We start from the raw sequence: 15,596 nt of genomic DNA on the forward strand, positions 1-15,596 counted from the left end.
TCCTAAAATTTACAGCATCAAAGCAGGAGGAGGGGGCGGCTGAGAATAAGGGTGTGGGCCAGATACACAGCTCCTACCCAATTTCCAAGTGCTTAAATCTGGGACCCAAGCGGGGAGCGACCAGAGGCGTTACCTAGAGAGACTTTGTGTTTCGGGGCCCACAGAGCAGCTTGACAACCCCAGGAAGGAACATTGCTACAGACCCTTGGGGCCCAGAGCCACTGATCCAGTCTCCCCAACCTTCCAATTCCACAGCATCTAAGGGCCACAGGGGTCACCTGCTGCAGCCCCTGGCCGACCTGTGGTCGGCCCAGCCTTCCCTCAACTTCCTGCCTGGCACACTGGAAGCACTTGTGAATCCTTCAACAGTTCATCTTGTGCTCGTTGTTGTCGAGAATGATTTGTCAATCAACTTCTTGAGAGGTTAAAATAATTTGGTAAGTTGTTTACACAAGAGTGAACCCTCTGCTGCCATCTTACATGCTGTGGATGCCCAGGGTTTTGGCTCCACCATCTTCTATGCTCTGGAGCATGTGTCTCTTCAGAGCTGGGCAGGAAACTGGGGCCCCTGGGACCCCAGAGGCAATAACCTGAGACAGGCACTTGCCAGGCATGTCCCTGGGGCCAGGGACTAACTCCACACACATAGCAACTTCACTAATTAGAGCTGCAGCTAATAGGCAAGCAGCTCAGCAGGAGGGCCCTAAGGCCCAGGCTTCTTAGCTTGGGGGCTGGTGGCTCAGGAAGCTGAGCTTTCTAGGAGCCCAGGGTTGGTAGCCAGTGCTCAAGTTCTCACTCTCTGTCCTGGGCGAGCAGCCTCCTCTCTGAGTCCTTTCCTCTCTCAAAGGAGCTTGGCTCACATGTGAGAGGTGCTCGCATGTGAAGGGTGCTCACGGAGAGGGGTCCTCATGGAGAGGGGCACACTTGCCAGATGCTGCCAGCGCCTGCTTAGCAGCACCTGAAGCTCTCATTTCGGTCACCCCATCATATGACTGATTCTGAGGTAGCAAAGCCGACCCCACCTGCCACTGAGCTGGGCACAAATGAGTGGGGAAGCTTGTGGATCCTCGGGCAGGAGGTGGTGGGGTGAGCATCCTGAGACCGTGCTTACAGCTGGGGAGTGCACCTGCCTGCTCAGGCAGAAGCTGCACCCCAGCATGGACCTTAGCCCTCAGAACCACCCAGGCAGGGCCTGGAGCAGTGAGGGTCGTGGGAGGGTCATTTGTGCGCTTGTGGAGGGTGGTCTGGGAGCAAGAAAGGCAGGCCCTTGGGGCTGGAGCAGTTGCTCTCCCGGAGGACCTGGGCTCAGTTTTCAGCATGCTTTGGCAGCTGGTAACTGTAACTCCAGTTCCTGGGAGTCTGCCCCTTTTTCTGGCCTCTGGAGGCGCCAGGAACATGGAACCCGCATGGTACACATACATACAAGTACATTCAGGTAGAACACTCATACACATGAAACTAAATCTTTAGGAAAAGTCAGCCAAGAGCACTGGCTGAGAGCTCCCTGTTAGCAAGGCCATGGCCAATCAGGTCTGGGCTGTGTACAGAGCCCTGTGAGACCACCCACCAGGTGGCCAGTGAGAGAGATACAGTAACCAGAGGAAGGCTGAATCACTCTGTGATGCAGGGACCCCCAGCCAATGCCACCCTCCTCTTCCCTGGCTGGCAGGGCCCTTACCTGATGTGGTCTGCTTCAGCTTCTCATTTTTCTTTTTCCTCCATTTCCATGGTTTGAAGATCCTGCCCAGGGTAGCCAGCTTGCTGTTCCTCCGCACAGGGGGAGTTCGAATCCCTGAGACCAGAGGCTCGGAACGTGCTGGGGGAGTTTGGTCCATCTCATCTGCAAGATAACAACAGGCAAGGGTCTCAGTGGATTATCATCAGGCTCCGGGGACTCAGGCAAGGATCTCAAGTGAACTCATAAGGCAAAGAGCCCAGGGATTGGGCACAGCACTGGGCGGTCTCCGGGCCTCCTCCTGACACACAGAGAGATCACAGGACGCAGAGCAATTCATGAGCGGTGTGATCCATTTTCCTTCCATGGATCCACACCTCCCTCCACGCCTCCACAGTCCTCATAGTTCACAGCCCCTGCCCACCTTAGCTCTTTGCCATGGTTGTCTAAAGGCTGGCTGGCTGCATGATGAACCACCCTCTGCCCCAGGAGCTCTGTACAGGCTATGCCTACTGCCACCATCACTTTTCTTCCCAGTTTTCCTCTACCTCAGCCAGGGATGTCCAAAGTCCTGACACTGGGCATTACGTTGCCATCTACAGATATGTTGGGCTGTGTCCATAACTACCCTGGGATGCACGCTGCTTGTGAACTGTACATTAAACACACATATCAGATGTAAACAATGTACTCAGGTTAAGTGTTTTTACCTCCAGGAAATCTTCACCCTTTCCCTGCTCAGAGTGGGCCAAGCCCTTGGATTATGTACTATACACATAGACATCAAGGGACCCCCAACCCTCCAAGCCACCTTCACCTGGGATCAGCTATTCAAGAGCTTGGCACAGACTAGAACCGGCTGCAGAACACAACACAACATAACACAGGTCTAGCCACTAGACCACCACAGGGAATGGCTGTGCAGCAAGCTGGCCCTGAGTGGACAAAGGGGAGCTTCTGGCCTTTGGGTCCTTCCTTGCTGGTGACAAGGACATGTGCACACAGTGGGAGATGCACATAAACAGATGGCCTAGGAAATTCCAGGTAGTGCAGCATGTCATACTAGGGATGGGTAGCAACCTGCAGGTTGGTCTGGTTCTGTGGTCTGGTTCTGAGTGATGTGTTCCCAGACTCCTGGTCTTCTATTTAAGGAAACAAGAAAAAAAGCTAACCTGTTTTTGCAAAAGTAGTGAGGGAATATTACTTAGAGTAAAGGGGACCACAGGTCACATGACTCAAGGACCCAATAATATGTTTTTTGTGGTTCCCTCCATGAGGTTCAAGAGAAGGAAGGTCTAGTCACTAAGAAGCATAGGGAGGGCGGGTCTCTGTTCTGACCGTGAATTAGGTCATGTCGTCATTCCTCCCTGTGCATGTCCCTTGCCATGATGCTTTTGATTTTTATCACATGTGTGTCTACTTATGATAAGCAGGGGGCTTTCTCCCCAAAAGTTGACTTCGAGGACACTGTTTGCATGCAGCCCCATATGAGCTCAGACCAGATCACCCTTTTCTGGTGTCATGCCTGGACAGAGTACAAGCAAATGGAATGGTCTTTAAGTTTGGCGGTTGCACAAAGACATCTGTTCAACTATTTGTAATAGCAAGAACCTGGAAGCAATCTAGATGCCCCTCAATTGAAGAATGGTTAATGAAGATGTGGCAAATCTACACAATGGAATACTACTCTGCAGAAAAAAATAATGGTATCTTGAAATTCGCAGGCAAGTGGATGGCACTTGAAGAAACCATCCTGAATGAGGTAACCCAGTCACAAAAAGAGGAACATAATATGTACTCACTCATATATGGATTTTAGAAATAGAGCAAAGGATCACCAGCCTATAATTCACACCACCAGAGGTGTATTCTAAGAGATTCATATAAAGTCCCTCACAGAATTGGGAAGGGACAAGTTCCCCAGAGCTCAGGTGAAGTGGGGGGGGGCAGCGAATGGAGAGAGAAGTAGGAGAAAATGAGGGGGAGGAAAGGAAAACATGTGCGACCAGGAAGATTGAGCCTGGTTATGAATAGAAGATAGGAAAGAGAGAGAGAGAGAGAGAGAGAGAGAGAGAGACAGAGACAGAGACAGAGACAGAGACAGAGAGAACATAAAAGAGGGAGACAATATTGGTTTGAAGATAAAATTGAACACAAAGAAAGGTCTAGAGAACTACAAGACTGCTCCCAACTAACAATCTGAGCTTCCGTGGAAAGGCTATCATAAATGCCCTTCCCTGAGAGTGAGATCAACAAATAACTTCTCCATGGAGCCCTCAACTAATGCCTGTTGAAAACAGGATCAAACACCCATACATAAACACCGAGTCGAACTAGAACCCAGATGCAGATGGAGAGGACAAGACCATGCAGCAGAAACACACACAGACAGCTTACCTGAACAAGGAGGAGCTAACGGGCCACCAGACTGATAGCTGGGAAGCCAGCATGGGACTGACTCAGGCCCCCCTGAATATGGGTCTCAGCCAGAAGGACTGAGCAGTCTAAGGGACCTCAGACAGTGGAGCCAGGATGTATCCCTGGTGCACAAAAGGACTTTGCGAACACATCCCCCATGGAGGGATAACTGCCTTAATCTAGAGACAGGAGAGAAGCCCTAGTCCCTACTTCAAATGACCTGTCAGATCTACATGACCCCAAATGGATGGCATTCCCCTACATATGGAATCGGGGTGGGGGAAGGGTGGTTAGAGTGCATGTGAGAGGGCAGAGAGGGTAAAAGGGAGGGAGGGAGGGATAAGGGGAGGGAGGGAGGGAGAGGGAACTGGGATCGACATGTAAAATAATAAATTAAATTAAAAAAATGCTTTGACTCTAAAATTTAAGTTGAAGGACAAGTTACTGGGGAAAAGGATTTCCTTCCAGACTAATGTGGTTTGATCAAGCCAGACCACCTGAAACAGAGTACCAGGTGATCCTACATTCAAAACAGCTGGACAAAGCAGCCTTGCAGACTACAGCCAGGATTTCTGCATCTTCTTCGAATCCCCCATGACAGCACCCCCTATCAACAGGAAGTAGTTTGGAAAGAACAACGCCCAAATTCCCAAATATTGTGTATTAATGTTTGTTTTCATTTAATTGGACTTTGTTATATAAAATAAAATAAATTAATAAATAAAAAAATACTAAAAAAAAAAAAAGTTAGGCGGTTGCAAACAGAAGGGAAACAGCCCTCATTTAGCAAGGGGTATACACGCAGTCCGATGCCGTGAGTGGGGTTCAGGTTGCCAGCAGCACTGTTTGTAGAGGGGTGTGCCTGTGTAGCCCGGGCAGGTAAAGGATCTGGGGTGCCAAGAGTGTTGCTAGAAGAGGGTTGTGACCCAAATACGTGATATCCAGGCTACTCCTATGCTTACCTGCCTCATACTCGTTAGGGACTGGCTAGCTTGCTCTCCTCTCCCTAACTAGGGTACAGGTGTGCAAAAGTGTCAGGCAAAGCCACAAGTGCAAACACAGAGAGACTCAAGGATGACCACACGAGTTCAAAGCCACCATGTAAGTGGGCGCATGAAGATGCACAGAGGCAGAGAGGCAGGAGGGGCTACATCAGGAGTTCCAGGCCAGCCATACACACAGAGAGATCCTGTTTCAAAAACCTTGAAAAAAATGTGTGCAAAATCATGCTATTTCCACGTGCAGGATGGCGCACAGGATGATGCGCCGACAGTGTGCAGGCCCAAGCTGCTGTGTGCAGAGGGTGCATTTGTAGCTGCAGGGAATCAAAGGCTCACTGCTGAGGCTGGGCAAGGAGGGACAGGGACATCCCACACAGGGTTTCTCAGGGCCTAAGTCACATTGGGCTTTGTTAGAAGTTTAGTTCAGATGGAAAAGAAAATTCAACCAGAACCGACTACAGGAGACAACTGGGTCCAGAGCATGGCCACCACCAACTGCCCACAAGGCCCCCACCACGAATGACCATACCGCCACCCCAAACCTCCCACAGCCTGGGATCCATTCGCCATCAGGGAAGGGACTGAGACTCTTGGTCTAAACAGACTCCAGAGCCACAGTAAGGCCTGGAGAGGCAGGCAGAGCAGGGCTGGGTGTGACTACCTCAGAAGTCCCAAACTGGGAGCTGAGCGAGGGCCAGCCTTTGGAATCCAATGGGTCAAGGTCACAATAAAGCTTCCCATCCGTGATTCATAGCCCACCTTCCCCACCACCTGCCACACAGTGGCCCACCGCGACCCATCTCAGGACGAGACTAGGGCTGCTCTCTGCCCATACCACAGATAATACACAAGGGTCCCAACATGGCGTTCCCTACTGCAGTGTCACAAGTTAGCCAAACACTAGCAAATAGTGGGGAAGAGGCAGGGCAGTCTTGGTGCCTCCTGCCATCACTTCCCCGTGGCCACAGGTCCATGCAGGATGCAGCCGGTCTCTTCCTTCGCACGGCAAGCTATCCCATGATCCTCCCCCTCCCCTTTCCTTCCTCCGCCCACTCGTGGCAGATGGAACCGCCAGCCTGTTGGTCCCAGCAGCATGCTTGACACAACAGGACATAGGACGGGAATAGGCCAAGTCTCCTAAACCTCCGGCTCGTGTGATGGGGATGTCAGCAAATGCATTCGATGGCTCGGTGCCTTGCTTCCTCTATACCCTGCAGCAGTCACCAGAAAGGGACACAGTCTGGCAGGAGAAGAGACTCTCAGAGGGGATCCGGAGCAAGGGGAGTCTGGGTGGGGATGTCCCACAAGGTAACTGGAACATTCCCACAAGAGACACCACACGGCCTGGGGAGGGCGACGGCACATGCACGGCTGAGCCTCCTAGGATCCGGGGCAAAGGGCAGCACACAGAGATTAAACTACAAGTCAGCACATGAATTCATTCATCACCACATCACCAGGACCCTGGCCAAAGTGCCAGCAGTTCAGCCCCAGATACCCACACTGGACTTCTGCCGGTTCTGTGAGCCTTAGACAGAGGATGCCAGTTACAGCATTTCCTGCTCAGCCCCACCTCAGCTGCTCCTCGGCCAGGGGAGCCTTGCTCGGCCGCAGCCCTGCCATAAGCGCTGCCCGGCCTTGGTGACAGTACACACTCGTGGCTGGGGTGACCGCTGAGCACGTGAGGCCGGAGGCAGCCCTGGCCTCCATGCTGCCAGTGATGCTGGGCAGCAGAGTGAAGTGCTGGCCTTCCTTCTACCATCCTGGTGCCCTCTCTGCACTATGGTCCTCACGGTGGGCGGCCATATCTGTCTTTGCTGTGACATCAGACTTGCTTCTACACTGGGTGAGGGGGCGTGGGCAGGAGGGCCAGGCTTCCTCTCCATCCTCCTCCTCTCCCTTAGCCACCTTCTCTTTCTTCTCCTCTGTCTCCTCCATCTCTTCCTTCTGCTCCAACACTGTCATTATCAATGTCAACATCGTCAGCATGCTTGCCTCCCCCAAACCTCACCATCCAGCCCTCGGTGGCTAGCACAGGTTCAGGAAGGGACACCCTGGGCTCTGACGCAGTCATTCTCAATGCACAGAGCACAGCAAGGAGCACTTCGGGTATGCAACAGACTACATTCCTCCCTTCTCTTAAGAACTCGTCCATCTGCCCGTCCATCCGTCCATCCATCCATCCATGCATTCATTCACTCTTTCATTCTGCAAAACTGCAGCGGCATCAACTGTGCACCAGGGGCAGCATGTAAACAGAAGGGGGAAGACAGAGCATTTGCCTCCCTGGGTTGTAGTTGCCTGTGGGCCAGCGAGCAGAGATGGTTAGTAGGGATAGAATGTGCTCATCTGCACGACATGGTCCCTAACGACCTCTACTGCTCACCTCTTCATCTACCTTCACGCCACCATCACCTGCCATGGGTGCCGCATCACATGCATATCTGTGTGTGCACGCGTGATCATGGAGGCCTCCACTCTTCCTTCCCTCGTCCCACTGGGAGCTCCAGGACAGAGCTCTGCTGGGTAGGAGAGGCACTGTCTCTGGGGCTCAGGGAATGTAGGCACAGAATGTGCAAGATGGTACCAGGGAACCCCTGATCCAGAGACCGGGAGGCGTGCTGATGACCCCTGCCAGCAGGAAGTACTGGGAACGCTTGTCAGAGGGAGTTGCTGTACCTGCAGAATGGGCTGTCCTGGAGTGAGGATGTCCCAGGGGAGGGACGGCAAAGGCTGAGAAGCCAGACTCCATGAGACATTTGACCTTAACCAATAACCAAGCAGAGTCTTCAGCTCAGAAGCTCCATGTATGGTACCCAATTATCACGTAGCACAGAGCAGTTTGTCCTTGTGGCCCTCATTGGAGGGGGCAGCTTGCAGAGGTCTGAAAGCTGTGTGCTTGGCCTCCTTGCCTCTTCCTACCCTGAATGTCTCAAACCCTGGCCAGGCAGGAGTCCAGGGGCAGAAACGTCAGCGTGCATGTCCTGGCATTTGGAGAGAGATTACCTGAGACGGAGATGGGCATGTGTCTTGAACTTGAGCCTGGGGAACTCACTGAGCAGGGGACAAAGCCTGTGCTGTTTCAGCAGGTACCTACCCCACCTGGGGACTGTGCTGACACATGGGAATGTGCCATGTACGAAAATCTTGGTAAGTATCAGTAAGGGCCATGGGCATGTCTGCAGAGGGAGGGGACAGGTGAGCAAGCATCCTGTTATCTTCTTCCTGTGAGTTCTCTCTGTAGCCTCTCCCTGGAGTAACAGATTCCACCTTCTTCTGGAAAAGAGACTCTGGGAGGTGCAAAGGACTCATTAGTGGGTCCCATTAGCAGGTCTCTGAGTCACACAGGAGTGCTAACTGCAGAGCCACCTCTGCCACCTCTGAGGCATTAGCAGCTAATTGCTGTAACACCAGCTTCCATATCTAGTGGCTGCCTCCCATGTGCCCCTGTGGTAACCTTGAGAGAGCCTTCCCTCCTGAGACTCCGGAGCGGTCTACTCTGATGTCTTATCCACAGGCAGGTACACATCCAGCCCTGTGAACAACTCTTGTCCCACGTGTCCACCTCAGGCTCGGGGTGGCCCTTGCACAGTGTCCATGAAAATAAGAGTCTAAAACTATTCTGGGCCCCATACCTGGCCAGCTTCAATGAACTGCAGGGCTGTTTTCCGCGCCCACCGCATGGAAACCCTGGTCCCGAGCCCTCATTCTTAGAGCCCTCACCCTCTGAACCCCCATACCCTCAACTATTGCCCTATAACTCGCTCTGCAACACTCAAGGCTTTGGGCGTGAATGCCTGCTCATCCAGAGATTCCCGGCTACAGGGCCACAAAGGCGGAAAGCAGGGCTCTCCCAGTCCACAATTCTGATACCCAAGCATAGTGTCAAAGGGCATTTCTGCTTCTCACCAGAAGCCTCACCCCCACCCCCCAGCACCTTCCCTTCTAAATGCCACGGGAAGAGACCCCACCTCCCTGGGGAATGAAGCCAGACACTTGGGACCCAGTGGCCTCAGGGTGGCCAGGGCCGCCTATACCAGACCACAGAGGAAAACGGTTTTCTTCTTGACTACGTTCATTCATTCACTCACCAATTCATTCATCAAGTGTCTGAAGAGTGCCACTGGGAGCCAGGAAGGCTCAGACTTCCAGAAAGAGTGATGGGGGTGTCATGGTCCTTCAAGGTGTCATCTTCTTCTGAGAGAACAAACGACCAGCTACGGAAGCTGCTGCTAACTACAGAATGTGGTGGAGAACTCTGCATTCTGTATGGAGCCCTTCCCTCTCCCACAATCCAACCGAGAACACCAAAGAAACATCACAATGGAACAAAGCCCAGTCTACATCTGAGGCTTCTAGGTGGGCACTGTCCCTGCCACAGAGCTTGCTGACCTCAAGGAAAACTAGAAGCCCAGACAGGACACGCTGCGGGTGTGTGTGTGTGTGTGTGGCTTGGAACATGCTGTGAAGGCTGCTGGGGGCGGGTGAGGTGGGGCTTTGCCCACTCAGTGGGAGTAAGAAGGGTATAAAGGGTGTACCATCACAAACACGGCTCTCCTGGGAGTGCACAGTGGACACAGCGCCAGCCCCAGATGCCGAGAGCCCAGGAACAAAGTACGGACATAAAAGACTCAGATGCAGCAGAAGTGGCATGTGACAGGTCATGGCCGCTACCCGCATACACCAAACCCCTCCCTGTCAGCAGCTGCATCTCGCTGGCTGAAAATAAGCGGGGCGTGACCTCTAATTTAAAAAATTAAATCTGCTAACATTGATACATGCACTTGGATTTGAAAGATCATAGATTGGAGTTTATAGAGTACAGAACAGAGGACCCAGCCAAGAGAGGCCTGTGGCTGTGACAAGGGTCCTGAGGGTAACAGGGAATCATCACTGAAGACCCCAGAATCACACCAGTCTTGAGACCATGGTGGACGGCAGGCTGCTGGTTGACAGGGACGAAGGCAGGAGGCTGGGACAAGACCATGAAGCCAGGAAGCAAGGCTTTCTGTGTCTTTATTACAGGACTCGGCAGCGGATACAGTGTACTGCTGTATGTCATGTTCTGTCCTGTGCACGTAACATCAACGTTCTATCCGCCGCATTGCCAGCAGGGGAGCATCATTTTCATCCTTGTATCCACACTGGGGGTAACTAAGGTGTTGTTGGAGACATATGTGCCCCCCCTGTCCATCAGCATTCAGAACAGTGAGACAACCGACTCCAAGGAATTGTGATTTCTTCTCCTCCCCGTGAGTCTCATGCTGGGAGCAGGGGAAGGCTGGAACCTCAGGAACTTATCTCCCAGGAAGAGATTTTGCTCAGTTCTGATGACTTGTCCCACCTGGAGCCTAGACAATGACCTTCAGTGATGGGCGGGGCCTGGGACAATGGCTTGTCAGTGATGGGTGAGACCACACCTTGACCTGGATTGCTTAGCTATGCTGACCTCTTGTCCTCTATTTAAACCTAACCCTCACATCAGGACCTGGAAGATGGACTTGGGGGTCACTGAACCTGTTTCTCTTCCCACTGTGACCATGCTGAATCAATCTCCTTTCCATTATTTTGTCTTTAACTGAGCTGTTGAAGACTGATGGCCAAGTCTGGCTTGTTAGGGCTGACAGGACCCAGGCTATGAGCCTAGCATCTCCAGCAACATCACCACTGCCTGCAGACTATGGACAGTGACTCTCCTGGCCCTGGACAGTGATGGGATGCAGTGAGTGACAAGAACCAGAGCCCCAGTACCCCCACTCAGCTGATCAGCAGCTGCCATCAGAGAGGAAAGGGAGACTTGGGGACTAGACTAAGAAGCACCGTCTACACCACAAAGTCCCTCTTGAGAAGCCACACTCCACACTGGCCCAGTGAAGGCTCTGACCGCAGGTCCTGCAGTAGGCAACCATGGTCCACGTGTTTGATCCCGACTGACAGCAACAGATCTTCAAACTGCCGCATAGAGGAGAGCTATACGGACAGGCTCAATGTCTTCCGACAAGAAATACTGGTGCTTATTTCTTATATTGAAAAGAAGTCTGTACTCCTGATATCCGTACTCCAAAGTTAATGAGAATTCTCCACGATCATACTAGAAGTTGGTTCTCCAAGCCACCGTGCTCCCTTAGCTGCCCGAGGCCTTGTACCCAGCAGTCATCCTGAAATTATGGCAAGAGAAATGGCCATCACTGCCACCTCTGACGTCACCCAATCAATCAGTCTTTCTCACTCAGATGAATTGTGGGAAAGACAGTGCTCTAACCCGAGTGCCCTCTGCTTAGTCAACCCGTGGTTCTGCCAATGGTCACTGGCCTGCCAGGCAGATGGCCAGTTCCCCAGGCAAAACTGAGTGCAGGTCTGCAACTTTAGAAGCTCTAGAGATGCTGGGCAGAGCGAGGAGCAAAAGCAAGGGGGGAGATGATGGGGTCCAGAGGAGGAAGGGGAGTATCGCTACCAGCATCACTCTGCTGTTTAGATGGTTCCAGATTTTCTCAGAGCAAACTCTGAGGCAAAGGCTCAGGCAAGAAGCTGCCTATGTCTTCACAAGGGTTCAAAGCAGCTTCTAGAGACATTCTCCTAAAAATTACATTTTACATAAAGGAGGGGGTGGGGGAGGGGGAAGGCATCTGGGGAGACCTCGGCACTCCAGTACAAATCTAGCAAAAATATGATTCAAAGTCCGCATTTCTGAACTTTCTAGAACCAAAGAGCAAGGTTAGCTCCTTCCCTGATGCAGTGAAAGCTGCAGACAAGGACGGGCTGATTTTAAAATGGTCTCTTGGGGGCAAGGGAGACGCTCCGTGGATGATGTGATGGCCACGGTAAAGGGAGTGAGTTCAGTCCCCAGCAGCCACATGAAGAGCCGGCCCAGGCAGTGTGCACTCACAGTCCCAGAGCTGGGAAGTGCAGACATAACAGTCCCTGTGGCTCTCTGCTCCCTGCTAGTCAATTTGCCCTAACTGGTGAGCCCCAGGCTCGTTAGAGACCCTATCTCCAAAGCACAGGGACAGCGCCCAAAGAACAGCATCCGAGGTTCACCTGTGGCCTCCACACATTTGTGGGACATGTACCTGAGTACACATGTACAGAACACACAAAAACACACATGCACACATCTGCATACACAAAAACACATGCACTCATCTGCATACACAAAAACAAACATGCACACATCTGTATACATAAAACACATGCCCACATCTGCATATACAGAACACATGAACACGTCTGTATTCACAAAAGCAGGTAGGTATCTTGCTCAGTTTAAGTGTTGGAAGACTTTAATCCATAAGCTTTCAAGTCAAAAGCACAACACTCTTCCTTTCTTTTATTTTTTAAGTTTCATTTTTGCTGTTTTATTTTGAAGCCAGCAGTGGGCAGATGTCTTCTCTAAAGGCCAGGTGACAAATGTCAAGGGCTCTGTTGGCCGCCCAGCCTGGCTGTAGGAGCAGGGAATCAGCCAGAGTGGATAAACAAATCGATGAATGTGATTGATTATATTTTAATAAAATTTTATTGACAAAAACTAGAGGTATTTGGATTTGGTCCATAGTACAGCTACTGATGGGTGGGCCCTTTGAAATTATCTTGAGGGAAAAACCACTACTGGTCCCTCTGAGCATAAAAAGGCAGAGAATAACCGATTGAAGGCCCCGGTGTGGTCTTTTCCATCCCCCAGGGCCCAGCTCTGCATCATTCTCCCGCCCTTCCCCAGCCTGTGACTGGGTCTCAGCTGCTTCCCACCCCTAGCAAGCAGGCCCTCAGCTCAAGTTATAATTCACTCTTGGCTCATAGCTTTATTTATTTTATATCCATCGCAGCTACTTGACCACATAGATGGAAATTAAATCAAGGTCCTAAAACAATCCAGTAGGGCCCGGCCAGGGCTTGGTAAGTGAGCAAGAACCAAACAGAAATAAGCCAGCATTCTTTCTGGCTTCTGTTCACCCACGGGAACCAGTCCAGAGTCTTTCCAGAACGCAGCATGTTCCTGCAGTTTACCAGGTTTGGGCTCCTTCACAATTTCTATAAATTTGGGGACCGCACGACATGACACTGTGCATGAAGGAGCAAAGGACCCTGGGAAGCAGGCAGGGCATGTGCGTGACCCGTCTTCTCGGGGACTGATTTTGCTTCAGGCCCCTACCCTGCTGTCCCTGCTTCCTTCGGTGATTGTCACACAAGCAACAGAGCGAGATGAAGATATTCGAGAGAACAGAGAAGCCAGCAGCTGTGATGGGGCCTGTTCCCCTGGTGGCCTGTCTGCTAGGTGACCTTGAAGACGGCCAGTGTTATGAGGAACAGCCCTTTTCCACCCAGAGAGACCTAGCCCCTCTAGCCTACTAGGCAAAGACATGGCCAGCCCCCTCCCCCTCTCCTGGGGCCCAGATCACCGATTTGAATCACCCATTTCTCACTCCCTTGGTGCACGGCACTGACCCCTGGCAGCTCTGATCCGTTTCCTGATGAGACCAACATCTGCCCTTGAGCACTCTTGGGCCAGGGGAAGGTAACAGTGAATGGACAAGACATCAGAACAGGGGGTTACATGGTGTCTGCCTTTCCCAGGCCGGCCTGGCCCCTCCAATGCCCACCCCACACCCGGTACGCATATCCACACATGCAGCCCTCTGAGACTCTGTGGTGCTTCTTTGTTCAAAAGCCCTCAAAATCTCCCCATCTCCCATGATCCCAGAAGCTCCCTCAAGCTCCTCCCCTGCTCCAGACCCCAGATTGTCAATCATACAAGGTTATTCCCCATAAACCCACAAAAACCCACTTCCTTCTTGTGGTTATCTGTGCCTGGTGCAAATACCTCCTCACCCATCTTAACTGTCCATAATCCCAGCACCCCACACACAGCAACTCAACCCTGACCCTGTACCCCACATCATGCCTTAGCAATGATCACACACACACACACACACACACACACACACACACACACTTCCGGAAGTACGTCATCTCACGACTTGGTAGTGTCTGTTTCTCCCTACTTCAGTGGCCCAGCCTGAAGCAGACACCTGACACAGGCTTCGGAAGGAATCAGTGGATGAATTCATGAAAGGAAGGAGTCGGCTCTGTGGTTAGAAAACAAGACGGGACTCGAATCTAGGGAAGGGCTTCCTGGTTAAGTAAACACAGTGGAGAATCAGCGGGCACTAAGCAAGCTTTAACAAAGTCAATCAAAGATAACACGCCACTATGTGGTCACGTCACATTTGTGAGCCCATGGACTTGGCGCCTGCCATTCAGGTAGCCGGCCCCTGCGGCTGCTCTGGCATTGCTGTTGAGAGCTCTGAACTGTTGGATTCTTTGAAGTTCCTGTTTCCTGTTCTTACAAGCATTTGTCTAGGGTTGGAGAGGCTGGGAGGCTGGGTAATTCTATAGCAAACTCTCCACTACGGCCTACACTGATTGGCTTACTGACCCACAAGGACAGAAGGGTTAGTTCATGCTATAATCCAGATCAATGCCCAAAACATGAAAAGCCAATCATAAGGGATTGTATGTGGGCTGAGGTCATTCGTAGAACAATCCTTACACATGGAAAGCATGAATGGCCTCCACGGGGTGGGGGTGGGGGGCAGTGAGGGGCTACATATCCATATATATAGGAATGACACAGGAAATGGCTGGATGACCACGCCCATGCACTGACTGTTACAAGCTGTCCATGTAACTGTGTCATTAATTTGACCTCATGGTGACAGGTGACTGTGCTAAGTCCTTTGCATACATCACTGAGTCTTCAAACCAACACATAAGTGTGCCAAATCTCCCAGAGCTGCAGCCCTGACCACCCCACAAGGTCCTCACACCCCTGAGCTGCAGCAGAGGGAAACCAAATGCATATCTGACTCTCACACAGGGGATGGGGCCACGTGCCCTCTGCTGAGGAGTGAAAGACAGCTCAGAGCGCCCGGGGTCAACAGGCCCAGAGGGAGAAGCCAGCACAGAAGCCTGGAGACCTCAGGGTCCCATTGTGACAACGGCCTTAGAGTCAGCCAGGATTAGTGGCTATTGAGGGCCACCAAGATATGGGAAGGGGAGTCCATTACACCCTGTTAAGTGACAAAATTGAATTTGGTCTGCTGTGTGATAAGACAACTTCATTCAGTGCTGCTGACCTTTACTTGATTGAATGATTGACTGATTGATTGACTGATTGATTGATTGATTATTTATATTAAGAATTTGCTCAAGGGCCAGGGCAATGACTCAATGTATAACACACTGACCATTCTATGCAAGCCTATAGCTCCAGCATTGGGGGGATCACAGAATGGTAGATCTACAGAGCTCGAAGGAAGCAAGCAATCCCTGCCCAAAAAGTGAGCTAACAGTTGCTTATAGAGCTTATAGAAGAAGACATATGGTGTCTTCTGACCTTGACTTCGACATATATGCATATACGCATGCACACCTGCAAACTCAAGTGTGTGTAACACATATGCACTGCACACATACACAAAGGATCTAATCAAAAGACACTGTGAAAC

The 15,596-nt window shown here is 51.6% G+C and overlaps 1 protein-coding gene across 1 annotated transcript in view; it reads right to left on the minus strand.

Annotated features, from left to right (window-relative positions):
• Positions 1 to 15,596, minus strand: part of Phactr3 (phosphatase and actin regulator 3) — a 181,227-nt gene that overhangs the window by 71,450 nt on the left and 94,181 nt on the right. Inside the window, exon 2 of the mRNA XM_051185183.1 lies at positions 1,679 to 1,840. Coding sequence (XP_051041140.1) covers positions 1,679 to 1,840 — 162 coding nt within the window. The remainder of the gene's footprint in view (positions 1 to 1,678; positions 1,841 to 15,596) is intronic.

The sequence above is a fragment of the Phodopus roborovskii genome, unplaced genomic scaffold (genome assembly GCF_943737965.1).
Source record: "Phodopus roborovskii unplaced genomic scaffold, PHOROB, whole genome shotgun sequence".
NCBI lineage: Eukaryota > Metazoa > Chordata > Mammalia > Rodentia > Cricetidae > Phodopus > Phodopus roborovskii.